This window comes from Crocodylus porosus, unplaced genomic scaffold, assembly GCF_001723895.1.
Source record: "Crocodylus porosus isolate Cpor-Errol unplaced genomic scaffold, CroPor_comp1, whole genome shotgun sequence".
In the NCBI taxonomy this organism is placed as follows: Eukaryota; Metazoa; Chordata; order Crocodylia; family Crocodylidae; genus Crocodylus; species Crocodylus porosus.
Genome location: NW_017728886.1, coordinates 210,718,107 through 210,745,138, shown reverse-complemented (window position 1 = coordinate 210,745,138; position 27,032 = coordinate 210,718,107). Strand labels below are relative to the sequence as shown.

The window sequence follows — 27,032 nt, the reverse complement described above, 5'->3', positions numbered from 1 at the left end:
TTTTTTACAGAGCTGACTATATTCTTTCTTGGAATATAGGAAATTCATTAACAGTGTCTAAAGTACTCTGTACTTTTAACTATACGTAGAAAGTTAATACAGTTTCATCAACCCTTGGTGTAACATGGAAGATTAAGATTATTATGATCTGATCAAAATTATTTAAAAAAATAGGTTCTCCTGTTTGGATTGAAAAATCTTACTAAACAGCAGACCTTTCAGGGTTTTGTGAAGGGTTTTATCGTAAGAGAACTTATTTCATAAAATGTGGTAATTTTCTATTTATTGAGTGGTCTGGGAGGCCATATGAGTAGTGATTTTGAACTCCAAATAATACAGATATATTGCCCACATTTGAATCCATTTATTAGCTTGCTAAAAAGGTCAAACTAAAAGGAGTTAGTAAGATATTGGTAGGGATTTTAAAGTAGGCATAAAGGCATACATCTGTTTATTTGTTCCCTCCTGTAGCCTGTGAATCTTCTCAGGACCAATGGGTACTTACAGACATGGGGGTGGAAAATGCCATGTCTTTTTCATCCCCCCATGTGCCTTTCAGTTCCCCCAGGTTTTAAAGCTTAGTTTCAAGAGTTGGCAACATTTTTGGACAGAATGCCAAAAAACAGCAGCAACCTCAACTTGTAAGATGTTGGCATGCCAGGGACAGATTGCTGAGGAGCCGCGAGGGTCCTGATCCTTGTTGACAGTGCAGCCCCAGTCTCTTCCCTGCCATCCACCCTGTGGCATGCTTGCCAAGCAAAATGCCTTTGCATGCCATGTTCTGGCACCCATGCTGGGGTTGCCTACTCTAGTTTAGTTTAATTCACCTGTTTATCAGCTAGACAATTAACTTCATAGCTGCTTATTATCTTAATTTATGGCCAATTTAAGGTTCTCTTCACTGTGTATTAATGAGGTATTTAATTTTGAAGAGTTGTATAATGTTTTGTAGTTTCCTTTTTAATCTCATATTTATGGGAGTTTGTTTCTGACTGGACAGGCTTTCCAGAGATGTTAAGTCCTTTATTCTTCCGTAAGTTGTTTTATTCTTTATTTGCTGTCTCTGATTAGAGCTGCTCAGGTTTTCATCTGAGCTTTTTCTGGCTGAATTATTTTCACTGAACCTTCTTTTTCTTTTCAATGGGACGTGTTTGACTTCCCAGAGGAGACGTACCTCTGTTTCATCGATGTTTTTTACATGCACGCTTTCTCTACCATGTATCATCTGCCTCTCACAACTGTTCCTGAAGAATCATGATGCCTTTTTGTTTCCCTCTTCTCCAGGCTGGGGCCTTTCTTATCTTCACAGCCTTCAAAGAGCCTCAGTACTCTTCTCTTTCTATTCTTACAGTGTACCTCTGATGTCAGTTTTTGAAAGCTGCTGTATTACCTGGCAGTGAGGATAACAAGCCCTGTCTGCTTTACTGAGTTAGCTTCACATATATGTTTTATGTCCCTTACTTTCCAAACTCTGGGAAATGAGATCTACAGTGTTTATACTGTACTGAGTTGAAGTGCAGGGAGAAGCAGTTTGCAGTTATATTTTGTTACTTCAAGCAGCCTTGAGGTGGTTAAAAATGAGTTTAATTTTGCATATGAGACTGATGGTAGTAAATATTTTCTAGTGTACAACCTGAAACTGGTTCTCTAGTAAGAATTTAGCTTGTTGCAGAACCAGATAGCATTGCACTTCACACTCGTGTTGACACATCACTTATATAAAAACTGTGCTGTATATATTGCATTTTATATAATACTAATGGAAATGGCAAAGACATTGTAATGGCCCCATAAATTCTTCCTGTATAGTACTGGATTTGGTCAGTGCTTGAGAAGCTATTTTGATTTTTTTCAAAGGTAGTTAACCCTGGGGGGAAAAAAAACTATTTGTGTGTTGTCAAAAAACTTTCATTGGCAAATTTAAAATGGTTAGAATTTGATACAAAAGTCATGTGGTTGAATAGGACTCCAGACATTTGGACAAAATCAGTGAGGCCTTAAGAGTTGAGACTTTTTTTAATGCACCTCTGTCTTGACTGCTTTTACAGAAAGCTACTCTGCCTTTGCTCTTATATTTAGAGTGTGGGACCAGTAGGAATATTCTGCTCTACAAACTTAGGGACTACAGACACAACCCCATGTACCACACACCCTAATAAACCTACACTGCTTGCAATTTCAAGCCTTTGCTGTGCATCCTACTCTATGCAATGACAGAACAAATGTTCTCTTTCTTCATAGCAGTCCTTCAGATATCTGACTACCATGTAAGATAATTACCATTTGATGACTACCACCAGGCCCCTCTTAAGCAACTTTTTCACAAGCTGAACATGTCTCTTGTGGAAATATTTTGCAATGCAGCCCACCATGCGTGTACATAAACGCGCTACTTAAGTACCAGCAACATTTGGAGTCTTGGACAGATGTTTTCTCTGTTACAGAGCACAAGAAATAATAGTTTATGCAGTGCATAGCATGAAATTTTAACTGCACTGGCTTTAATCATGTCTACACTAGAGGAATTACCAAATACGACATATTGCCAGCTTGCTGCTTGATCGGGTTCAGTTGCTAGCTGTACCCGTGCACTTGTTTTGTTCATATAATTTCTGTACATTTTGAGTACTTGTATTAAATGGAGATACAAATACTTCCTTTCTCCCACTTTGTCTTGTCTGTCTGGCATGACAACTCTTCAGAGAATACTGCTATGTGCACTGTGGTTGGTGTAGTCAGTTAGAAAATGATCTGTTAGACAATTCAACCACAGCTGTACTTGAAAGAACTCAACAGTAGGATGAGACTTGAAGCATGAAAAAATTCAAGTGGCTTGGGATCTTAGTATGGAATTTATGTAGGAAACTACTTTTACTATTGCTGTCACATTCACAATATAATAGTGTTAATGGTTACAAATTGCAAGTTTCTATACTTAGAAAAGAATGAAGTAAATATTATACCTTCATTTCCTGCTTAAGTACAATAAAATTTTATTTAAAGTTTATTTTTCTGAAAGTGTCCATTAAAGAGCATATTTCCAACTCTACTTTGTTTTTCTTTTAGTTTCCATTTTATAGTTTCTGTCATTATTTGGCTGCTTGCAGACATTTGAAAAAAAACAAACAAATAAACAGAGCTTTACTTTAAACTCGACTCGCTTCCGCACCAAGCCCAGCACATATCCAGAAGAGGCAGCTAATTATTTGGGCCTGGCTTGCCTGACGTCTATATAGATCAGGCACTTCAGTGGGGCTTTTTGGCACTTTTTCTAATAACTGATTGAATTAGCTTTAGATAAGAGTGCCAAAAAGCCCAGCTGAATCACCTGATCTGTACAGATGCTGCGGAGTCGGGTCAAAGTAATGTACTACTTCTTTTGGTAAAGTGCATTTTTTTATTTGTTTGTTTGTTTGTTTGTTTGTTTGTTTGTTTGTTTGTCTGTTTTGTTTTTAACATCTGCAAGCAACTTTCCTATCTACCAGTAGTAAAAACAGCACATCCTTGGAATACAGATGCATCTCTGGTATGCAGTGTCTGTCTTTAATTTGTATTTCAAGACCGCTCAGCATTTCCTATTTGTGTTTTCAAGGTTGTTGACTTGGCGACCCGCAGGTGGAGAGATTGGCCCTGTATCTCCGACTGATGTGAGAGAAAAACAGATGGTATGTTTTGTAAAATGAAAAAAAAATCCTTTTTAAAGCTTTCAGGGGTTTGGATCAAACATGTTTGTGTGGAACAAAGGAAAATGTGCTTAGATTAAACTGAAATTTTGATTTGATTTAGTTGAAAGTGCTCTCATAGATTGCTTTGAACATCACTCAGTCACCAAGGAGCTGGAAAACCAGTAGTTGATGCAGCATTCCTCAAGTGTAGAGTACTGGTAGGATTCTTTGAAAACTAACATTTTGTATAGTGAAGAGTTAGTTAATCTTTATAGTTAAGCATAATAAAAATGCATAACATTAGAAAACCTTAGAGCTCAAGTGAATATAGATTTAGGTTTTCTCTCAATGTTTAGGAAAAAAAATAATCTTTCAGTTTTTTTAATATAAGTGTGTAGCTCATCTAAACTCCTAGCCTTGGCAGTATCAGCCATGGGTTCTCAACCTTTTTAGACTCAAGACACCACTCAGAAAATGCCAGCTCTTAGCTTTGGCTTGTGTTTTTACTACAATAAAAATAGAGTTTTCTTGTTGCAAAGAACTCAGACTCCAGCGGCTGTGTCCAGACGTGCAGGGGCATGCGCTTTCATTGTCTCAAATGGTGCCACTACTTTGTGCCTCAGCACATGTCCCTGCACGTGCGCTTTGTTGTGGGAAACATTGTCCTGCTTTAGGCAAACTGCCTTTGCCCAGCTCCTCCCAGCTGCCAGTGTGCTACAGCAGAGGGGCCACAAATGGAGCAGTAGAGATGCTCTGACTGGCAGCCAGAGTTCTTGCTCGAGGACCACACCTCCCTTTTGTTCTGGCACGCACCATTTTTGTGTGCTTGGCATTGGGGGGTTTTCCCAGCACTTTTTTTTGCTACCAGGAAATCCTGGTAGCCAATTTTGCTTTCATGCTGCAAATTTGCAAGGCAGGGCATGTTTTAATATTCCATGTGTGTGGTTTGTTGGACCATAAAGAGGTTTGTGACATCACCAACTGCACATGCCTGCACATCTGGATACGGACAATGCCTTTTTACACTGTGGATTCCTATTTGAAATCTCTGAGTTTATTTTGTGAATCACGTGTAGGTATTAGTACACCTAAAAGTGCTAACATTGCACCATTAAAAGGATCTTGCAGTACCCTGGGGTTCTGTTTGTTGCAGGCTGAGACAAGTTACACTAACAATGATTAAATATTTTGGAGAAATCTTAGTTATTGAATGTTTAAAATGAGTGGAAGTTAAATGCATGTAAAAATGTCCTCTTTCACAGTTTCTACTACTAAGGAGACGAAAATGTCTTCAGGTTTTGCAATTACTCCCTTCCAGCTGTTCCTACAAGTGCTTATAATGCAATGAACTTCATAATACTGGAATTTTTTTTATACATTCTTACTTTATTTTATAAGTATATGCAGTTCTAAAGAGAAGCTGTTTGGTATTTGACAACCTGGTGGTGGTGGTCATAGGCATTTGATGCTTTTGTTTAATTCCTGTGAAGGATGCGGTAAATATTGTAGTCCCAAATTCGTTTGTGTTGAACAAAAGTAGCCAGATGTTGGTGTATTGAAGCAAATTACTTAATTTGGGGTTAGGAAGGAATTTTACCCCATGGTTAGATTAGTGTGGACTGTGAGGGTTCTTGCATTCTGTAGCAGGGGGCATGGTCCTCTACCTGGGACCTCTTGACCATATATTGACAGCATTTTATAGAAGCAAGATACTGGCTGCTGTGATTCCCCAGCATTACAGGTTGGGTGTCAGGTCTGTTGTCAGGGTTAATGGTAGTCTTATGTAGAGTTTAGATTATGGTTTGTATGGGATGGTTTGGACAGTGATGCTGCCTCTGTCAGGGGGGTTGAACTAGATGACCTCTGGAGGTCCCTTCCAGCCCTATTTCTCTGACTCTAATAAATGATATACTTTTGTAGTTAGTTATTCTAAATGTATTTTCTTTGTAGGTTTTAAACACTTGAAGTAGCCGCAAGAACTTATATTATAATTCAGTTTATAAAGGGGCAAAAATGAAGCATGGAAACATTAAGTGGTATTGGTTTTAATATACTTCCAAAAAGGGAAGTATAAGCTTTTAGTTCTAACTTTTTGAGTGAGTACTTGTACAGTGAAGGGCAAGGGGAAGTCATAGTGGAGATGAAACAGTTTTTTGTGGGTTGTTTTAATGCATCAGAGTTGATTCACAGACTGTGTACTAAATACAGCAAACAAGGAATATCATAAAACCTCTCCTCTTTCTCTTGTGCATCATCAACTCCTCTCATCTGTGTACTGATAAACACATAGCAAATCCGTTAAAGCAGCTAGCTACCCCAAAAAATGTAATACAGAACACTTGCCTGATATTAATATTCTCCCCATATAGTCTTTTGCTCCAGTAGACTTGTGTAGGATCTATAAACAAATAGATTGTGAGCTGGTAACTTTATTTAAGAGACTTTTAAACAGGTTAAAGTTAAATTACGTCACTTGTTGTTTGGAGTATTCCAATCCCTCCCTCCCTCTGGGAGCCCCAAAGGCTGGGTAAAGTAGTTTAACATCCCCTGTCCTCCCCTGCTATAGTGCCTATTCATTTTTAAAACTAGAAAGCTCCTCAGGCTGACAGATTATAACACTTTGAAAGCTAACTCATGGGTGAACTTCTGTTCATTTTGTTTAATGGGATAAATTGGGCTTATTTTTTTAGGATACGTTATCACAGAAGTCTGTAGATATCCATGATTGTGTCCAGCCAAGATCTTCGGATGGACGTCCCATTCAACCCAGCATGGGCTCCACAGTGAGTGAAGAGATGAGCAAAAACAGGCCCACAGCAAGTGAGTATTTCCCTCAATAAAAAGAGGAGTGTTTGATAAAGTAAGAGTCTGCATCTATTGCAGAACTTATTCAGTGGAGGTTTGGATTTTTCGCCCCTATAGTAAGGGCAGCAACTTAAAAAAATTACGAGGAAAAATACTTTTGTAGAAATGGTCTCCGCGAGATTCAGTACCACTTCCCATTGTTCATTGTGGGGCCAGGATTTCAGTTTGTTCAAACATTGTCTTTAGATTGCCAGCATATTAGTAATTGAAATCAAGATTGTATAGGGAAAGTGTTTCTTGCAAAATAGTTATAAATTACTAACTTCCTGTGATTTTTATTTATATATATATATTTTTTTTTTTGGGTGTGGAAGGGGATGGAATTGAACATAATCTGGCATTATCTAGGACAGTGGTTCTCAACCTATTTGGACTTGAGGCACCCTTCTGTAATGTGTGAATTGAGCAGCACCCAGTTTCAAAAACTAATTTATAGATTATAGTGCTTGCATTTTTGCATAGGGGCCTAGCAGTGGGGATACTGGGGTATTATCCAGGCAGGGACAAGCCTGAGCCTGCATTATTTGCTTAGTCTATCTCCTTATCACCCTGCTTATCTCCTAATACTTCATGGATACCTGTCAGAAAATCTGGTGGTACCCCAGGGTGTTCTAGCACCCTGAGTATCACTGATCTAGGAACAAAATGTGTTCATGCTTGCTCTCAGGAGGGTTAGCAAAAAGTATAAAGCAAGTCTTTCAAACATGTAGTAAATTTGTGTTGGCCACTTGTATTTCAAACAGCTAACATTATTTAACCTGCCAGTATGCTCTAGTGTAGCTGAGGTCAATTTACTTCAACTCTAGTCTGGAAGTGGCCATCTTTCTAGAAGATATCTGCCTTTTTGAGTTCTCACAATTCTGCTGATGCTGCCATTAAGGATGCCAGCTTGGTTGTTCTTTGACGTTGTAAAGTGTAATCACAATTAAGTGGATGGACGGATGTTAACATATCAAACTTGGCTTACAACAATGGCCTTGCAATCTTGTTCTTTTCAGTGTAGTGCTAACCTGAAAGCTGATCAAACAGTTATATTTAAATCGTATATCGGTTTAAGTTGCTAAATCACAAAACATTTGCTCTGTTTTTTTAAACAGAATTTCCAGAACAGAAATTGTTTGCTGCTTTGTTGATCAAATGCGTCGTACAGCTGGAACTCATTCAAACTATCGACAACATTGTGTTCTTTCCAGCAACCAGCAAAAAGGAAGATGCAGAGAATTTAGCAGCAGCCCAAGTAAGTGGGTATTAGTCTTTAAAGGTTTTAACTGATGGCTTTCAAGTTTCATAAGGTTTTGTAACTAATGATTTTAGAACAATTAGAGAATATCCAGTGAACAACTGAAATGTCTGTTAAATTTTACATTAACTCAGACTTCCTACACGGGGGGCAGAAAGCTTTATTGTGACTTAAATATACAAGTTTCTAAAGGGTGGTAGAATTTTCACTTTATAAGTGGGACTGCTTTTACAACTGATCCTAAGAGCATGTGTGGGTAGAAATAAGGTGTGGAGACATAAAACATTTTCAACAACCTCTCACCCTCAAGCGATTATTACAAAGCTTGATTTGTCCTGACTATCCATCAAGCAGTAGTAAACTCTTAATTGTTCTGTGTTTTTTGAAGCGGGATGCAGTAGACTTTGACGTTCACGTGGACACACAAGATCAAGGAATGTATCGTTTTCTAACATCGCAGCAGCTTTTCAAACTGCTGGACTGTTTGCTAGAATCACACAGATTTGCTAAGGCTTTTAATTCAAACAATGAGCAAAGAACTGCTCTCTGGAAAGCAGGTGGGTGCCGTCAATTTAGAAAAATGTAGCACATCATTACTGTGTTGTGAACAGATCTTTTGGATATTTTGGGTTGAGGCTTTTATGCTGCCTTGTAGCATCAGCACTGAATTCATGTTCAGTGTCTTTACTTCTACCTGAATGTTTTCTTTCATATAATTTAAAGATTAAACCAAAATGGTGCAGGTTTTAAGCATGGAAATATGGTAATAGCTACTTCTACTGCCTGAGCCTCTGCTCAGGGACAAAAAGTAATGTCCCCTGTGCTGCACAGGCGGGGTCTCCCTCACTGCTAGCTGTGGGCACTTTCTGTTTCCCCTGGCAGAGGCTCAGGTTGTTTTTTGTGTTTTTTTGTGTTTAAGCGAAGCTAAGCCCAAGATGCTGGGGCAGACACTCCTACAGTTGGGCCTATCTGGCAGGTGCTGCTGGCTGCCCACCCAGCTCAGCTCCACAAAAAGTGATTGGCCACTTTCTTATCCAGCAGCACCTACAGTGTCCTGAAGCTAGGAGATTAACAGAACACCCACAATGTTTTGTGCTCCCTCTCCCCTCCCTTCAACCTCCAAACCCCAACTACAGCTGCCTGTCTGCCTTCACAAATACCATACTTTACCTGTATTTTCAAGGGCAGGTCTGCCTTTCAAAAGCAAGGTGCATATATTAACATGGAGGCATGTTTGTATGCAAGAAATTGTGGTATTTGGCTATACTTTGATAACAGTACCCCTTTGTATGCTACATGCTGGAAGAAATATACTGGGCAATAACTGACTGTCTCCTTGCAAATAACTATGCTAAAGAGTCTACTGCATGCGTCAGCAACCCCTGGCATGCATGAGTGGCATTTTGCTTGGCATCCTTGTGCCTCAGGACAGACAGCAGGGAAGGGTCTGGGGCTACACTGCCACAAGGATCGGGCCCCTCACAGCACCTCCACCATCTGCCCCAGCATGCCAGCATCTTACAAGTCGAGGTTGGGGTGTTCTTGGCACCACAACCAAAAACGTTGCCAACCCCGGTCTAGTGTTATAGTTTGAGATGAAACTAACAAATTTCAACGTAAATCTTGAATTTTTCCAGGTTTTAAAGGAAAATCGAAGCCAAATCTTCTGAAACAAGAGACAAGTAGCCTTGCGTGTGGTTTGCGCATTCTTTTCCGTATGTACATGGATGAAAGCCGCATTAGTGCATGGGAGGAAGTCCAGCGGAGACTACTCAAGTAAGATTGTAATAGCTGGATGTGGCAGATTTTTAAATAGAGAGCAAGGAATTTGGTCTAACTGCTGTTCCTACAGTAGCTGATGTTATAAAGGAAATAAGCTCCTTGACACATTCCATTCTGCATAGGTGAAAGGTACTTCTGACTGTTTGTGCTCTCTCGCCCATCTCCATGAAAGTTTTATAGCAATGGGAGAACTCAAGACTTCCTCAGCCTTGGTTCTTTGTGGGGGGCAGACGGGAGTAGGAAAGAAGGGAGGGAGGGAGTGTGTGGAGTTGGAGATTGGCTTTGCTTTTTTTTTTTTTTTTAAGGCAGAGGTCAAGTTTTCTGTGGATCTGAGAATAGATTTCACTTTTCTTTGTGGATTCATGACATTCTCCATCATGGAAAACAAGCTCTGAGTTTCAGGGCTCAGGAGCCTCTCAGGGGTGTTAGGTAATTATTTTGAATGATCACATGTGTGAGACTGTAGCTCACAAAACCATTTAAAGTGACAGACCAAACAAACAGTGTGTGGCTGGGATGCATGATGGGATTGTAGATACTGTGCCTGATAAATCAACATGAAGACCATACTCAGATAATTCCAGAAGTGACAGATGCACAGTTATCTCAGAGGCATTCTTCATTTTAACCCCTTTTAAGAGCCTGGTAGTACATTTGAAGAAAACATGATAGCTCTGAAAACACCACTGGCTAGAAACAAGCACCACCCTTTTGTCAGCATTCTGGCTCATAGTCATGTGACTCTGTAAAGTAGGAATTTTGACTATTTTATGTCTCATAATTGTATGTTCTCTCTAGTGTCTGCAGTGAAGCGCTGAGTTACTTCCTTACTCTTACATCAGAAAGTCATCGGGAAGCCTGGACAAATCTCCTTCTCTTGTTCTTGACTAAGGTCCTGAAGATAAGTGATGAAAGGGTAAGTGTCTGTTGTGAGGCCTATTTAAAATCAAGCAGTGCAGATAAGAACTGGTCCTAAGCTTTGTCTGCACACTTTTTTTATGATTTTAGATAGCTTTGGAAGCATGAAGCCAAAAGATCCCACTAAGATGCAGTAAGACTGTTTTGTGGTACAATTTTTTTAGTCTGTAAAACATTTTAAAAAATGTCTCTGGTAGCTTAAAATTTAGACCCTACATTGAAACAATATTTGAGGTGGTGACAACCATCAAGGGACGTCACCAAGGCTGATGGCAGGACAATTGGAAAAGAATAATGTAACCCTTCAGGAGCATGCGTCTTAGTTAACTTACTCCCTCCCAAAATAAGGAAGTGGTTACTCCAAAGGACTTCCCATAATTCCTAGTTCCCAATATTTTGTGCTGGGAATAATAATTAATTTCAATTGTCTTCACATCTTGCTGAATCAAAATGTTTCAGCAAATATGAATTTCAGCAGGAAAAAAAAATATATATATTTTATATTTTCCTGGCTTTAATAACATTTGATGGCTGTACTTTCAAGCTGACAGGGCACATAAATCTGGGCTGGTAAAAGGAAAATCCTTTCCCTTTTAAAATAAGCAAGCTAAGAGAGATCAATATCTAGCCGGTGCAGTCTGCATACATGTTATTTTTAAAACAATGCAGTCTTAGTCCCAGTAATAAAATTGCTTCTAATTGAATTCCATTGGGGGTTTTTTTGGCTGTAATTTTGTTTCTCAGTTGGCATTGGGCAGGGCATGGGGAGTCTGAAGAACAGGCTGTCAAACGAGTAACGCCTAATAGAGTAACTTTGTTTTCCTTCCTCAGTTCAGAGCACACGCCTCATTCTACTATCCTCTCTTGTGTGAAATTATGCAGTTTGACCTAATCCCTGAACTTCGAGCTGTTTTGCGAAGGTTTTTCCTGCGAATTGGTATAGTTTTTCAGATATCCCATCCACCAGAGCAGGAGCCTGGAACAAACAAGCAGTAGCATACAGAGACTGAATATTGCTCTGTTACAAGATTCTATTTATCAGCTATGTAAAAGGACCAGGTAGCTGAGGCTCCGTCTGGCTATCCATAGAACGGTTTTTTGTATGGCAGCATATCTAAGGGTTAATGGTACAGCTTATAACTGTAATTAAGGCTTGCAACCCTCCAGTCCCTTGCAGTTTTATGATGGGTTATCTCTGTTTATCTTGCCTGGCTCATGTTGAGCATCGAGCCAGTTTTTAGCACAGTCCTGTGTCAGCATGGGCTACAATATCCTTTACTGTCCTAGACAGCAGTATAGCAACCAATGTTTATGCTGGGGGTGAATGTAAAAATACCCAAAGAACTTTACATAAAGGTTTGAACTTCTGCAAGAAGTACAACTCAGGAGAGCTGTATTTTGAAGGATAAAATGTTTATAGTGAAAAAGAATGGAAATTATTGTTGATGGTAAAAGACATTTAGCAACTATGTCTGATATTCTTATTCTGAAGATTTTTTTGCACACTCAGGCTGTCTGAGATACTGGTAATCATCCTCCTGTGAAAATGTACAGAGATGCAGGTCTGTAATATACTCCTGAACACTATACAGTTCTTCCTGCATTGTTTTGTTTGGTTTCTGTATAATTAATTTGCTGATGAACCATAACATTTTGTTTTTCAAATGCACTAGAAGTTTGGGTTTATTTTTTTTGAGTTGTGACTTTTTTGTTTTTGTTGTAGCCCAAAAGTTAGTGTTGCTGACTTTTGTCAAGAACAGAGGTAGAAAACATCACAACCGACATAACTACTTGTAATATACTTGTTTTAGGGCTTTTAAATATAATGAGCCTTTGAAATGATGATCCTTCAAGGACTGGAACTTGAATCACTGCAAACAAGTCTAGGTTGTGTCTACTGTCACACACGTTTTTGTTTGATGTAGATTTCACTCTGTGTACAGAACTTAATGTTGAATATATTCAAGTAACAAATCTGGCATGGTTTGGGGATGGTTAAATTTATTGGAAATGTATTCATACTGTGAATTGTGCTCTGATGGTTAAATGACAAGATTGTCAAGCATTCTGTATTACAATGGATGTAGAAAATTTTTTCAGATGGATAAAATGTATATGGTACAGATATGTAAAGTTTTCTATGTAAAAATTCTGTACAATATTGGTTCTCATCTGGCATATTCTAATCAGGTTATAGGTCAATAAAGTTTTTGAATTCTTTCATCAGTGCAATCAAAACCAGTGTAATCTACAGCTACTTGTTTCACCATTTTCTTTACCTGTCATACTTTTAACTGAATTTGCACAGGCTCTTTGATAGAGCAGCCAAAAGTTAAACTAGTTTGCATAATGCTGAATAGGAGGGAAATGCAATAGATAAAAACAGTAAAAAGATTCATGTGTATTACTATACCACCTAGAAGAACTCTGGTGTACTATGTCATGTACAGTTGCAGAGCAAAAACTGTAAACTCTTTGGACAGGAAAGTGTATGAAATGTCCAACTATAAGATTGAGACAAAGTTATGGACAGATGGTAGAGTACTAGGAAATAGAGGCAATGTTGGTCAATGTGATAAATGGTAGTCTCAACCCATCCAGCAGCCTAGTTGTCAGTTTTTTTTCAGGCTTCATGGCAAAGGCATTCCAAGGACTTTGGCTGTTCACATTTTTCTGTTCAGTGGTTATAAGATACCTACATTTCAAAGCTGTTCATTTGTTTTTGACCTGTGTCGCTGGGGTTAAATATGTGGCTGTGGGAGACAAGGAATGGAGGCCTGCTCTCTACCATTTTGGAAGGCTATACTGCTTAGAGGTGAAACTATTGCTGCTAGCAGTTCAAGGGAGAGATCATTTCCCCCTTAGAGCAAGGCTGGAGGAGAAATCAGTACAGGAACCATTTGTCCATCTTGCCTAGCACTGGAGGGTGTGGAAAGCCAGGAGCCTCGAGAAAAGTGTGCTACTCACAAGAAAACCCAGCTTATACAATCTTCCCTATGTACTGCAGCACAAGGCATATGCTAGCTTGTCCTACCTTGAGGCACAGAGCTAATTCTGAATGGAGGAGTTAAACTTTGCTGCAGTGATGCCTGCAGCCAGGAACATAGTCTTGAATAAACTGTTTGACTAAGGTGACAATCACTGCTCCAAGCTGCCTGTAACATCCAGATCGGGGTGTGCTTTTTTTTTGGTTCAAACTTAAATATTCTTGGTAATTTAAGCTGTGTTAGTCTGAAGGCAAAGTTAAGGTGCACCTTACAGACTAACAGGTAAGAGCTACAGCAATTGCTTTGAATTTGCCGAGTATAGGCACAGGTTCACTACCCTATGGCCCTGAAGAAGAATTTTTCCCTTGTTTCAGTTACTTTCACACCCAGCTTTACTCTTGCTCCTGTGCATGTTTTATGATAGTTAATCTTGTTAAGAGTCATGCATTTTTCTCTTGTTTCTACCCAGCCAATTGTTTTCCAAATTAGCACCCTCTTTAGGATGTACACACTTCTGACCATATCTTTGCTGTTCTCCCCTCCTGGAGTTCAGCATCTCTTCCCTGTTCTTGGCTTCTCCTGATTGCCGTGGCAGAAATTTTTGCTATAGTAGTAGAGCCTTCCTTTCGACTTCTCATCCATGTTTCACTATGCAACTTTTTTTAATAAAATATAATTTATTCAACTTTAAAAATCATAACCATAAATTAAATGCTCAGTATTTGCACTGTCAGTACATTCAATGAGTCAGAAAGGTATAATTAATATCTTGACCTCAACTGATTCTGGAAAGTAGAATGCAACTGGTATGGTAATAGGCAATAGCTTATATCAAAATATTGCCTACAAAGCTCTCACAGCTGTAAGTCAGGCACCATTGATTGAATACAACCACACTGCTTGTTCAAATACCGAGTGCTAATCTTACTCCATAAAAACAGCAGCAGTTCTTTAAATAGGGTAAAGGAGGATACACCCTTTGCCTGTTGTGCTTTTTGGTTGACTGAAGATTTCTGGAGTTTGTTTGACATTTATAGCACTTAAAACATTCACTTTCATTTAACACCAAGTTTATACAAAGTTTCAGTTTTTCAAGGATGAAAAAAAATAGTGATTTCTTCAAGTTATAGAAAAGTACACTTTAACACAGGAATAATAAGACATCCTCTATACATTTCTTTCTTTTAAAGAAATCAGTTACACTACAGTTTCTCTCTGAACATGTCACTTTAAAAATCTTTTATGAAAACTCACAATATTTACACAAAATAAGACTATCACTATAGGAGACCATAAAAAGTGCAGTAGTGATTAACACTCCTTCTGTGATGAAAGGCACAGCTGGTTTCAATATGGATTTATTCAACCGTGTGCAGTTGACAGGCCCTGCCAACTAAAAGGGAATGAGTTTTCTGAAGTAACTTTAACCTCACTTGACTCTCCAGCCATAAACCTTTTCAGGGTCTCTGATGTGCCTGGTCGCAGCCATGGATCTGTGGCTACAGTGTCAACAGAGTTAGGCCGTCTGCCATCTTTGGATGGGAAGTGATTCAAAGTAGCATCAGCATCTCCCAGGGAAACATCATCACCTGGAAAAGAATTGACAACACATTAAAACCCATCACTTCAGTGCTACCTCTTCATTAAACTTAACCTATTTTTTCCTTCTTAGCATGCTATGTTTTACAGCAAGACAAAGAGCTGGAACACACTGAACAGGGAGATGCCTCAACTGGTCTACAAGGAAAACTACTCTGAAAATTTCCAGGGTGTCTCATTGTGATTTTCTGTAGTGCTACGTATGTTGACGTGTGGTTGGATTTAGGCAGAATCTTATCCATAGTAGATGGTTGACCTCAAAGGCCAGTCTTGCTCTCTGATTTTGAGCCTACCTTTATGGAGGCTGTCATGACACAGCCTTTGATACCAGTTTCAGAGAAAAAAAAGTCCCTCAAAGTCCTTGTTAAATAAAGGCTGGCTTGTGCATGCCCATGTGCCCTTTGTTAACCAAGGAGTAAGGAAAAGGTTTTGGACCTGATGCAGAGCAGAGGTAGCTTTGCCACATGGAGCCAGTAAATGCATCCATCTGACTGACTAACAAGCTGCTATGTTTTCAAGTAATATTGTTTGTATCCATTATCTCCCCCACAAAAATAGCCCCTTACCATCAGGAACTAAGAGTCCATTGCTACAAGTACTTTTAGGCCAAGCAATCCTAACAGGGTTCAATCTTGCTATACAGGTGCAAAAATTTGTCATGTTACATAGAGGCTTTTGTCCTCTTAGGGCAGGGCTGCAAGAGTAAGTTAACTGTAGATGAGCAAGGGCAGGAGCTTACAGCAGTTCAACTTCTATGCAGTAAGCACCCCCTGAACATGCAGTAGTCTCATAATGATGCAAACAGGGGAAGCGACCTTGAACTGACCAGGCAGTGAGTGCTGTTAATTACCACCATCATGCATTATCTAGAAGGGTATTCTTGCATGGGTGCTTACCATGCATGAAAGCATAGTTAACATAATAGCCCTTGCAGAGGTGCTGAAGTCAGACCCCGCTTTCCTGCCTGTGAACCTGCTCACGAAAAAGGGCATTTTCACTTTAAAAATGTTGCCCATTTTTTCCCTTTTAGGAACAAAGCTTAGAGCTTTTCAGCTTGGAGGTTTGTTTTTATTTCCATCCAAACAAATACACTTCCCCTGCACCAGCTAGTAAGCAATGGAAGAATTAAAACAACTTAGTATAATTAGAAAAGTTATTTTAAGCAAAAGGAAAATGGCTTAATTAGTCTTGGATAATAAAGATGTCAAATTAAGATCAAGTTTCTGATTTTAAAGATTTACTTAATTGGAGTATATTATCCCTTACATATAGAAAACTGGGTACTATCATATTTACTTGCATACCACAGGCACCTTTCCTTCCAAAACAGGTGCAAGTCTTAAGTGTGGAAGCTGATTTTTCCACTCATAATAGAGGCACGGAAGAAACACTAAGATGGCTACTGACTCTTTTCTTCCTGTCCTTCCCTCTCCTCTCCCCCCTCAGATGGAGGGAGGGGGCAGAGTTTAGTCTTTAGCAGCAGCTACAGATTTAACCCTTTCACAGCTGAACTGGAATAGGAACAGCCTAATGTTCCACCCACTCACCCTATATTTCCTGCTCAGGCAAAAGCAGATGTTTCAGCTATAAACGGGAGTGAGTGAGTAAAAGATTAGGCTCTGATCCTGTTCCATAAGTCCATAACCATGGAAAAAATCCTTTCCCCTTCATTCTGCCTTCCCGAAAAAAAAAGAGAGAAGAACACAATAACTGAATTCTAGTTATTTAAAAAAAAGACTTTCATTTAAATTTAGATAGAATTGACTTCACATACATTGACTAGTAGGGCTCCATGTGGGTGATCTGTTGTCAGTACCACAGTTTGGCCCTTATGTTTTGTCAAATAAGATGTTAGGCAACCTTGTTTCCTCACTGAAAACTTATTAAAAGTTACTTAAACTTAGGATGTGGGATGGGGGTGGATAAAAAAAAAAAAATTTAAAAATCAAATTAGTCAGCTGGTTATATTTGTGGGATAACATGAAAAGTTTGTTCTCCTTGTTTTTATATTGGTGTATAAGTGGCTCATGTTTATGCAGCCAAAAACCCACAGTGAGACGCATCTTTCTATATAATTCTTCTAAAGGTTCTCCCTCACCTCTCTTCATTCAGCCAAACAAGATTTTTTTTACTATTATTTGGGTTGTGTGTGTGCATGGAAAATCCTATGGGATTAGATATTTTTTGTAAGGATGTTAAGAATGCATTAGGCATTGATACACATACATTTATTTGTCTGCTCCAACATGCTAGAGAGCCAGCACATCAGAGCAGACTTAACTAAGTCTGCCCCACATGTGAGCTGACGCACCCGGTGCTGCATCACATACATGTGTATAAATGGTGCACAGAAAATGGCAGCACTGCACTTTTGAACTAAGACACCTTCATGTGTTTTAGTTCAAAAGCACGCTGCCACTGTTCTCTCACTGCTAATGGGCATTTCACCATTTATACAAGTGTATGTACCACAGCACCGGGCACTTTTAAAAGCACCCAGCAATGTGGTGCAAATGTGTACAAATGCCCATTATGTTTACCTAATGAAGGAACTACAGTGATAATAGCATACTAAAGTTTTCAGCACATACTGTAACTGTAACAAGGCACAGAAAGGCCCTTTCAGCTGCTGGTCAGCTCCTACTTTCGCTAGGAAAGGCTGAAGTATACATTTTTGGTGAAGAATAACATCCCACAAATGTTACAAATACCCTTGTAAAAACAGGAGAAGGTTAATTTCTCACTTGGTCATGAGGCAAAAAGGTTGATGTTAAACAGAAAGCCACTTTTATGCTGTCTGAGCACATTTACATGTTCATTAAAGCCCAGTAGTTACTGCGCTTTTAGTTTAGCACTTGCTTAATGAAGTACTAAATTAAGTGTGCAGTAACTAGTTAGTCCTCGGTACAGCCTGTGAAAGGTTTTTTTTGTGACACTTCCTGCACAGTAGTGTATTAGCATGTTTTTTGCCTGGCACACTACTGTGCAGTGTTGTTAGGCTACTGCACGTTAAGCATCTCATGTAGACGCATCCACCATGAAATGATTAACATCTTTTAACCCTTAGGGCCAATGCTTCTGTTGTTGTAGGAAGAACCGGAATAAGTGAGGGACAGCCCCAGACTCTAACATTAGAGCAACAGCTCTCCCCACATCCCTCAGCGATGGTGAACAAAGGCAACGTGCTGTAAAACACTTAAGTAGCCTCGTTACAAAGGAAGCCACCACCAGTAAGCTTAAAACTCCCTCCAATTACAGAAAACCTTTTTCATTATTATCAAAAAAGAGGGCAAACCAAGACCCCATTATTCTAGGAACAGTTGTTATCTTTGCATGATGCTGAGGTTGAAGGTGACGGGTCCTAATTTCACAAGTCCCCTACAAAGCAAAATGGCTGGTGAAGGGGTGGCATGGGGGAAGCAGCACAGGATGCTCTTCCCTCAGTACCTCTAACACCGAAGATCTTGCAAAGCCTCAGCAGGGGAATCTGAGCTTCTGCATAGGATCCCTGGAAATTCTGAAGAAGTCTATTTCTATAGCTATCTACATATTTTTTTAATGAAAGACTGTCTGGTCAACTTACCCCTGACCATCACTTTTTAAAAGGTTAAAAATTTGAATCCAGATATTCATGATGAAAAACCTAACCTATCAAGGGGAAAAAATACACAAGTTTGAAAATAAGATTTTGACATTTGCTTACTCTACCAATTTAGCAGTGAAACCTACACAGCTATTCATTTTATATTAACAGTAAATAAGTATTGTTAGCCTTCCCCTTCTCTCAGTCTAACAATGTTTCTGGCTTTTAAGTAAAAGAAAAAAAGTTTATTTTGAAGAGATCATCTGTCACCAGCCACTTTAGATGTAGCTGCACCTCCACAGAAAGGAAGTAATTTGTTACCCTCTCTAAAAAAAAAAAAAAAAAAAAAAAATTAAGATTTTCACAGCAAAAACAAAATTATTTGCCTTTCACAGTGTTTTTAACCCCCTGCCAAGCAAACAGCTGGGAGTCATACCCAAACCACCACCATAGGCATCCCATCTGGAAACCTCCATCAGACAAGTAGTTTCTCAAGGAGTAGGCTAGCTGCTCTAGAGATTTCAAAAAGACTTCCTTCAAACTGGAAGCAGAGGTTAATTTCAATAGCCCTTTCAGCAAATGCCATACACAATCTGTGCAAGTTTATAAATAATTTCTCTCTCTTTCAGGTCTATGATAATGTCCTTACTACAAGTATGCAACATTTAGCTCCCCTGGGACTGAGTGAGGTTTGAGGAATAAACTAGGCTATTTAATAAACAGACTCATTTTGAACTCTGAAAAAAACTTTGTATATGAATTTGAAATGAAACTTGAAAGTAGTGCTGTCCTTAGAAATGCTGTGTAATGGCACAATGAAGGGCCAGAACTTAAAAGTCCAAAAGAAATCTCAGGCACCCAGAATGGGAAGGGACGACACAGGTCAGTGGATCCAGTTCTCTGCCATCACAGGCACCTATGAACCCCATCTAAGTAGCATTTTCACCCAAGCAATGCCTAGGCAGTCAGATGCAGTGAGGTTGGGTCAGGGTAGAGGATACAACTACTGCTCTGAAACTAATGTCAGGCAGAACTGATAAGGTGACTGGCTAGGTATTTAGTAAGAATTTAGTGAACCACATGACACCAAGTTGGACAAATGACCATCTGACTAGGCATCTTGCAAGTTGAGATCTCTGAACTGCTCTTGAGACTCTTGCAAGGGAATGAGGAGGTCAGAGTTACTATACATGAAATGGCAAATGAATGTGAGATGTCAAAGACCCTCCTTTGGATACTTCCTCCAGAGATCCAAACTGTAGGAGACATAACTACTTTTAAAAGCAGTTCCTGAGAAGGGCCACTGCAAAAACAGACAGAGAAGATGGAAGAAGCACAATGAATTAGACAGAATACCTCTCATTTCTGACTTCCAGGCCTCATGGGTTGGAAGTCATCAAGAGTTTAGGCTTCTGACAAAACTGAAAAAGGTTCTGGCAGGCTCTCAACACTGGTGCCAAATCTGCCTACCAAAAAACATGAATTGTAAAGTCATAGGAAAAAAAGGGGGGTGGGCATTATTCCTGGGTACTGCATTGGTATTTTTGTTAGGGACTGGTGACAGTACCAGATAGGTGCTGTTGGCCAAAGGAAAGCTGTTGTCTTCCTCTCTTCTTAAAGATGCCAGACATGTGCAAGGAATATAAGGTAGTTGTGGAGTCATTTCACAAATGGAGGGTCTCAGTTGTTGAATCAAAATGTTCACTGCCTTCAAAAGGGAAGCTCTTCCAGTATTTAGACCTTCCTGAAATATCCCAGCTGCTTGTGCCAGGTTGATGTTCTTGTTGCCCCAGATATGGCCATGGAGAGTATAGGTATACTAGAGTCATCTAGTACTGCTTTCAGGGAAGTACTACCTGTCACCTGCCCTTTGTTTGTTACAGATTTTAAAAGTTCCCCCACAGTCTAGAGGAAGGCAGGTCACTAATTAAGATAGTTTATCATAGTGCAGGTAATTTTATTTTGTGAGCAGTAAGCTGGATGAGGCTGGTAGCCTTCAGGTGCAAACAGGTCTGGCTTCCTTGGGTCTTCCTCCCTATATTTTGGCTTGGGAGGCATTTGCTGCCTGGACTTCGACACATCTGCCACAACAGGAGGTCTGTTCTCACCCACTGCCAAAACATCCTCAAGTCCTTTGGAACGGATTGAATACCCTTTGTCTACATTCTTGGATGTGGCTGGCATGGCAAACCTACCAGGCCTGGAAGCAACTGTGTTCTTCCCTCCTGTGCCACTTCCAAAAGTGTTGAAAATGTGTCATGCATTTAATAAAGTCTTATAATGAGCTGTTCTCTACAGAAGAAGACACTAAGGATTTCACTGTTTCAGAGAAGGATCAATAGTTCTTTGCAACTCAGATCAGTAGCTCTCTTATGTACCTGATCTGTTACTCCTCTCTTGTCTCTCTACCATCTGTTTCTCTATTAAAGGAACAGATGGCCCAAGTCTGAGATTCAGCCCTCTAGCACAGGCAGACAAGGACATCTAGGACATGTCCAGATGAGCACAGACTTTTGGTTCCCTGGGGACAAGTAGTGGCAACACACCTTGCACCGCCACTACTTGTCCACAGGGAATGCCAGTGCCACATGTGCTTTGGCACATGGCAATTTACCGCAGGTGGGGTAGGGAAGGCTGGGGCCAGCACTGGGCTGGCCCTAGCAGCCTTACCCAGGGTCCTGGGAGCCTCCCAGGGCTGCAGCAATGGCTATTCTACTGTGTGTGGAGGCTGGCCAGCAGCTGGAGCATGGCTCTGGGCAGCCCAGCTCCACTTTTGAGCAGTACTCACTGCCTGTGTGCACTGCTCTGCTTCTTATTTTTCCACAGATTTTTTGGCCCTTGGATATCCAAGAGTCAAAAAAGCCTGCAGGGAAAAAAAAGTGAAGTAGCACACACACAGGTAGCACACCCTGGCAGCACAAAGAACATCTAAATGTGCGACACGCAGTTCCACAGACATGTTTGCGACACCACACTGCATGGCCATGCTTGTCAGGATGCGACCCTAGGGTGCAGGGGAGGCCCCAGTAGCCCTTGCTGACCAAGGGTACCTACAGCAACACAGTCATGGAAAAACATCATGGTTCATATACTCTACAGCACAGGTAGCCAACATGTGGTACAGGCAACCTCTGTGTGCGACACACAGCAGATTGGGGAGGGAGTAGAAAGCAAAGTAGTAGACTGGCTCGGGAGCACAGAAAAGGGTACAGAAAGAAGATCAGATCAGGCAGAGGATGGTGACTAGAGTGGCACTGGGGAAGGGTGCAGGACTAATTTGTGAAATGCCTGCCAAGACAGTTGGCCCAAACTGTTCTAGAGGATTTGTGCTTTCTACAGTCCCTAAAGTACTTTGATATCCCTGCTAAATAAGGAGCGAGTAAGATGTTTATAACTGCTCAGACCAGGGTACTGACAAGATTACATTAAAATGTGATTGGAAATTTACACCAATAATATACACAACATACTGCTTGGGGCACATATCTGTGTATTACATATGTGTAATTAAAGACAGATATGGTTAAAACAAAAGGGAAATGACTTTCCATACCACATGCAGCCAGGCATGTCACTTCTATCATAGGAGCACAGAAGTAAGAATGGCAGCTTGAAAGATACAAGCTAGAATTGTTGTTGGCTATAAAACTCATATTCAGGTAAAGTGAACCCAAGCTTTCTGGCATTTACTGACCTCCACTGGAGTGAAAACAGAACACAGTTCCACATCTATGGCACAACTGGCCAGCTGTCTTGCAGGATTTATTTCTTTCCACTGAGAGGTCAGGTATTAGGTTGGATATCACTTGTCCTAGCCAGAACACTTTAGACTTGGCATCACAAATCATGCCATTTTATTACACCCCTGAAAAGGTGCTACATACTTTAACTGAACTGTGAATCAACCAATTTTCCAGGAGACAAAAGTATGAAATTATTTCAGAATAATCCAGTTTACCCATTTGAGTCAATTTCTTGTTTAACCACAATGAGTCAGATTGCTAATGTCCAAAGGCATACCTAAGGGAACCGATTTCTTCTGAAGTACAGCCAGTCTTCTCAATCGTTCTTCATTCCTGGCTTTCAGCTGATTAACACTGAGACTGGAGCTTGAGCGTAAAGAGAAGCTGTCAGACAGTGCAGCCTGGCTGACAGGGACTTCATTCTGCAGATTTAGGAAACGGGGAACGTTTCAGTAAAGATTATGCTACTCCTAAACAGCTACTGGAGAAATGACCAATTCATTTCATACATGTATGTCATCTACTGAACTAGCAGCCATGCAGACTGCTAGAATAGCGGAGATCCACATCTGACTTCAGCTGAAACCAGAGGCTTAAGAGGAAAACCTTATAGCATAGAGCTGTAGGATAATATCCAATTCCCCTAAGACTTAAAGATTGGCTTGACTAGAAGAATGAAGTTTAATACTCTTTTGAAGATTGGTATTCACCATTGTGACTAGATATTTTGCCAGAAGACAGGGTAAAGATGTACTTTACAGAGTAACTGAATCCAAGTTGCATTAACTTTCTTGAGCAAGAGCTCACTAAGGTGCTTCTCTACCCTGCCTTCTGCCTGACTTCAAACTAACATGGCTAACCACCTGGTTAACATTATGGAGGTCTGACTTTTTGAATCTGGAGATCCCCAGCCTCCAGTCTGCCAACTAGACCTAGCCCCTGGAGGCATGTCATCCAGCCTGCAGGGCTCCCCACAGATCCAAAAATATAGTGGTGCTGAAGCAGTCGCAACATTAATCACCACTCCCCTGCTGCCAAAATTTCCCAAATTATGGAAGCCCTGTGGCCTTGCAAACTAAACCAGGCATGCAGGGTGGTGCACAGCCAACTTGGGTGTGCAGGGCCAGGGGGCCCGCATTGGGCCTGATCTGGTCACGTAGGGCCAAGGGCAGCACGGAGCCTGATCCTGGCAGGCAGGGCCAGAACTGGACCACGGACCAACTGTATGCCACTCATCTAGCCCATGGGGCCAAAAGGTTGAGCACCACTGAGCTACACAGTTTGAAAACTACTAAACATAAATTAGTTCTTTTACATGTTTAGTTTCCTTTGATTTCTTTGAGTGGCCTGTTGGAACTTGTATCTCCTGTCTCAGACCACAAGGACCCCAGTCGTCTTTCTCCAAACCAATCATTACTTACTCTACTTATGTCCTACTGCCTCCAGTTCATCTCCTTCTTAAAATAAATATTTCAGTCATTTTAATGACTGTGACAGCTTTTCCAGGTCTTTCATTGGAAGGTAAATACTAAAGGGACATGGGGGCATGAAGTGTGGGGAGGAGGGAGAGGAAGGGAAAGTAGTATTTATTTCATACTTACAGTAAAATCCTTTGCTTTATGCTTTAGTCGCCTCCTCTCCCTTGCAGATGACTGGGGTTGTGAAAATAGATAACCTTCTTCTAAAGCAGGAAATGTTTCCCCATTAGTATCTAGAAAAGTGAAAGAGAACAAATCTTTAGACAAAATCGCCAATTTACCTCATAGAATTGATCTGATGGCATTTAGTTTTTAAACAAAACAGTGCTAATATAATATACAACACTCGACTCAGACATGCTAACGAAAGAAACCTCTCTCATCAAGAGGTATTTTTCTTTTGTAGAATAAAAGCTCCTAAGGGACACTGGAACGCTACAAGATGTTAGAAGCCAAACTAGCCCCTGGATCAGATCCGGAACTTAACCGCGTAAGAAAACTGCAAGCTCTGCCCACATTAACCCCTCCCCACACCCCCCATATGCGACTGCATCGCCTTATCACCAGGGATCCTGGTTCTCTGATAAAAAAATCCCCAATTTTCAGATTAAAAAGAATAACCCAAAATCCACAGTTTTCTCCAAGTAAAATGAAACACTACTAATGTGGTATTTCATTTTGATCATGGAAAAATGTGGATTTTGGGTTACTATTTTAACCCGAAAATTGGGGATTTTTTTTAATCAGAGAAAACTAGGATCACTGCTCATCTCCGAGTCCCCCCTTCCCTCTGTTTTGTAGTGTTAAATGGACCCTACATATTTCAGGCGGATCATATCAGTCTGCTCCTTTAAGTATTTTCAATGTTTCCTTTGCTGGGGAAATGGCATCATAATTCATAGAGGAAGTAGCCTACAGACAGTAGCAGCTTTTAAATGCATGTGAAATGGTCCAGGTCTGACCACCTCAGGCTGCCGGATTGCTCCTTAGGTTCAGTGTGTCCATTGCCCCTGCCTTTGTGCAGACAGTAGGTGCAGCTCCTCTTCCACTGTACCTAAAACTGTGCTTCCAGCACACTTGACTTTTTCAACAACAGTCAATTGTGCCGAACTCCCCCCTCACAGCCTTACTACAAAAAGAACAAATTCTATTGTTATGTATTATCTGTTGTGAAGATAAAGAAACTGAGGAACATTTCAAAAGTAAAAAATAATTTTGAGATTTAAAAAAATCCCAAAATATTTCATTTGGACACTCTGTCAATATTTTTTGCTTTGTTCCTTTTTACTGATAGAAGCAGCTTTATGAATTTGCAACTTGTTCTGTGTCACCTAATGCATTTTTTTTTGGTTGTGCACACATACCTGCCCCCTCCCACCCACCACCACCCCCAACCCCCTCCAGGCTCTACTGGGAGCCTCTTTCTTCAGTTTGGAACCTACTTTTCAAATAGCATGCAAAAAAGTTAAAATATACAAATGGTTGATATTTTTCATTACTAATCCATTCTGAAAGAGCAAATTAGCTAGACACCATAAGCTTAAATATATGAGAGCCATAAAGATAATGGCATTTATTAAGTCAACCTAAAGGATTCCAGTATGCCTGCTAAATGTATAAAGCAATGCCATTACATACTGAGTTTCTGAAATAGTTGCATATAATCATGTTCATTTATCATAATACAAGTAGAAGTGGTACCAAGGACAAACATTTACTTCATGTCTGCAGTTTTCCACCAGTATAAAATAATTCATCACAAGCTATTAAAAATATTTTGTTCTGAAATTTAATTTCAGAATGCTTTCAAAGTACAGGACTAACGTTAATTTTTAGAGTTAAGGCTCAAGCAAGACACGTAGCACAATGAAAAGTCCCTTTTCCAATATCTGTTTTTCCTGAATTTCACTGAGGATTAATACTATAAGTATATAAGGGGGGTGTATCAGGATCTGGGAGAACACTTGTTCACCAGAGCTGCCCAAGGGATAACTAGGTCTAATGGCCAAAAACTTCTAGAAAGCCGATTCAGACTCAGTATAAGGAAAAACTTCTTTACAGTCCAAGTGTCCAAGGTCTGAAACAGCCCCCCTCCTCTCCACCCCCAAGAGGGTGCAAGCACCTACTCTGGACTCATTCAAAAGGCATTTGAAACCCTGCAGACTTCTTGCTTCTGGCGGGGGGGGGGGACACGCACTAGATTCAATGATCCCACAAGGTCCCTTCCAGCCCCTACTAATGTCTATACAATCTATGAAATACATTGGCTTTCCAAACTAATACTGACTTATATTTTAACTTTCTGGCAAGCCAGCTGAAAGACTGATTCTAGCATTTTCCACTGGAAACCTACCAATATTGCTCAGAATTTTTTACTATAAGCATTACAGTATATAATATATACTATATATAATATATATATATAATAGTATATAAGCACTATTACAAGCCTCTACAGAAATGACATCATAATTCATAGACAAAGTAGCCCACAGACAACAGCAGTTTTTATTTCTAATTTCACTTGGACTCTTACCACATAAAATCTAACATCTATCAATCAGTAGGTTTTTTTTACAAGCAGCTTTTCAAAACCCTGAATGTGCATTTGGTACTAATGAAAAGGAACTATAAGAATTGACTAGGGACAGACATAGGCCATGACCAGTCATTAATTTCTAGCAGTGGAAAATTTCCACTGCTAGAAATGATTCCAGGAGAGGGAGCAGTACAGGTGTTCAGCCTACAACCACCCCTTTTCTCCTGGTCATTATGCCCTCCAGACATCAGTGTAATCCCAGCACTCTTGCAAAAGGTTGAGACCTGGAAGATCTGCCAGAAGAGGCATGTTTCCCCCAGAAGAAATTGAATTAACGCTTATAAGCTTGTCATTTCTATTAGGAGAGTGGTGATTCTTCCAGTAGAAACGTAACATCTGTATGTGGCCATAATATACTGCACGAGACTCCCTGTAAAATCGCCAAGTGCCAGTCTTCCTAGTTCAAATCTCTGTTTGTTGCATAACAGAGATGCACACAAGTAGGAACTACTGTATAACTAAACCCATACTTCCATTCTCACTTGTAGTCTGTGAACCAAAGACTGCGGAGCTGGTGTCATCGGGAAGGCTTTGGCTTCCACGACCACAGCCCGCTCTTTGGCGAGAGAGGCA

General features: G+C 40.2%; 2 protein-coding genes across 2 annotated transcripts in view; one reads left to right on the top strand and one right to left on the bottom strand.

Moving 5' to 3' along the window:
• ARFGEF1 (ADP ribosylation factor guanine nucleotide exchange factor 1) overlaps window positions 1-12,785 on the top strand; it is a 95,782-nt gene extending 82,997 nt beyond the window's left edge. Inside the window, exons 32-38 of the mRNA XM_019548885.1 lie at window positions 3,593-3,665; window positions 6,356-6,485; window positions 7,628-7,767; window positions 8,159-8,327; window positions 9,408-9,546; window positions 10,351-10,468; window positions 11,302-12,785. Coding sequence (XP_019404430.1) covers window positions 3,593-3,665; window positions 6,356-6,485; window positions 7,628-7,767; window positions 8,159-8,327; window positions 9,408-9,546; window positions 10,351-10,468; window positions 11,302-11,466 — 934 coding nt within the window. The 3' untranslated portion in view covers window positions 11,467-12,785. The remainder of the gene's footprint in view (window positions 1-3,592; window positions 3,666-6,355; window positions 6,486-7,627; window positions 7,768-8,158; window positions 8,328-9,407; window positions 9,547-10,350; window positions 10,469-11,301) is intronic.
• Window positions 12,786-14,096: 1,311 nt separating this feature from the next.
• Window positions 14,097-27,032, bottom strand: part of CSPP1 (centrosome and spindle pole associated protein 1) — a 98,687-nt gene continuing 85,751 nt past the window's right edge. Inside the window, exons 28-30 of the mRNA XM_019543435.1 lie at window positions 23,984-24,093; window positions 22,660-22,804; window positions 14,097-15,046 (exon numbers count right to left, since the gene is read on the bottom strand). Coding sequence (XP_019398980.1) covers window positions 14,820-15,046; window positions 22,660-22,804; window positions 23,984-24,093 — 482 coding nt within the window. The 3' untranslated portion in view covers window positions 14,097-14,819. The remainder of the gene's footprint in view (window positions 15,047-22,659; window positions 22,805-23,983; window positions 24,094-27,032) is intronic.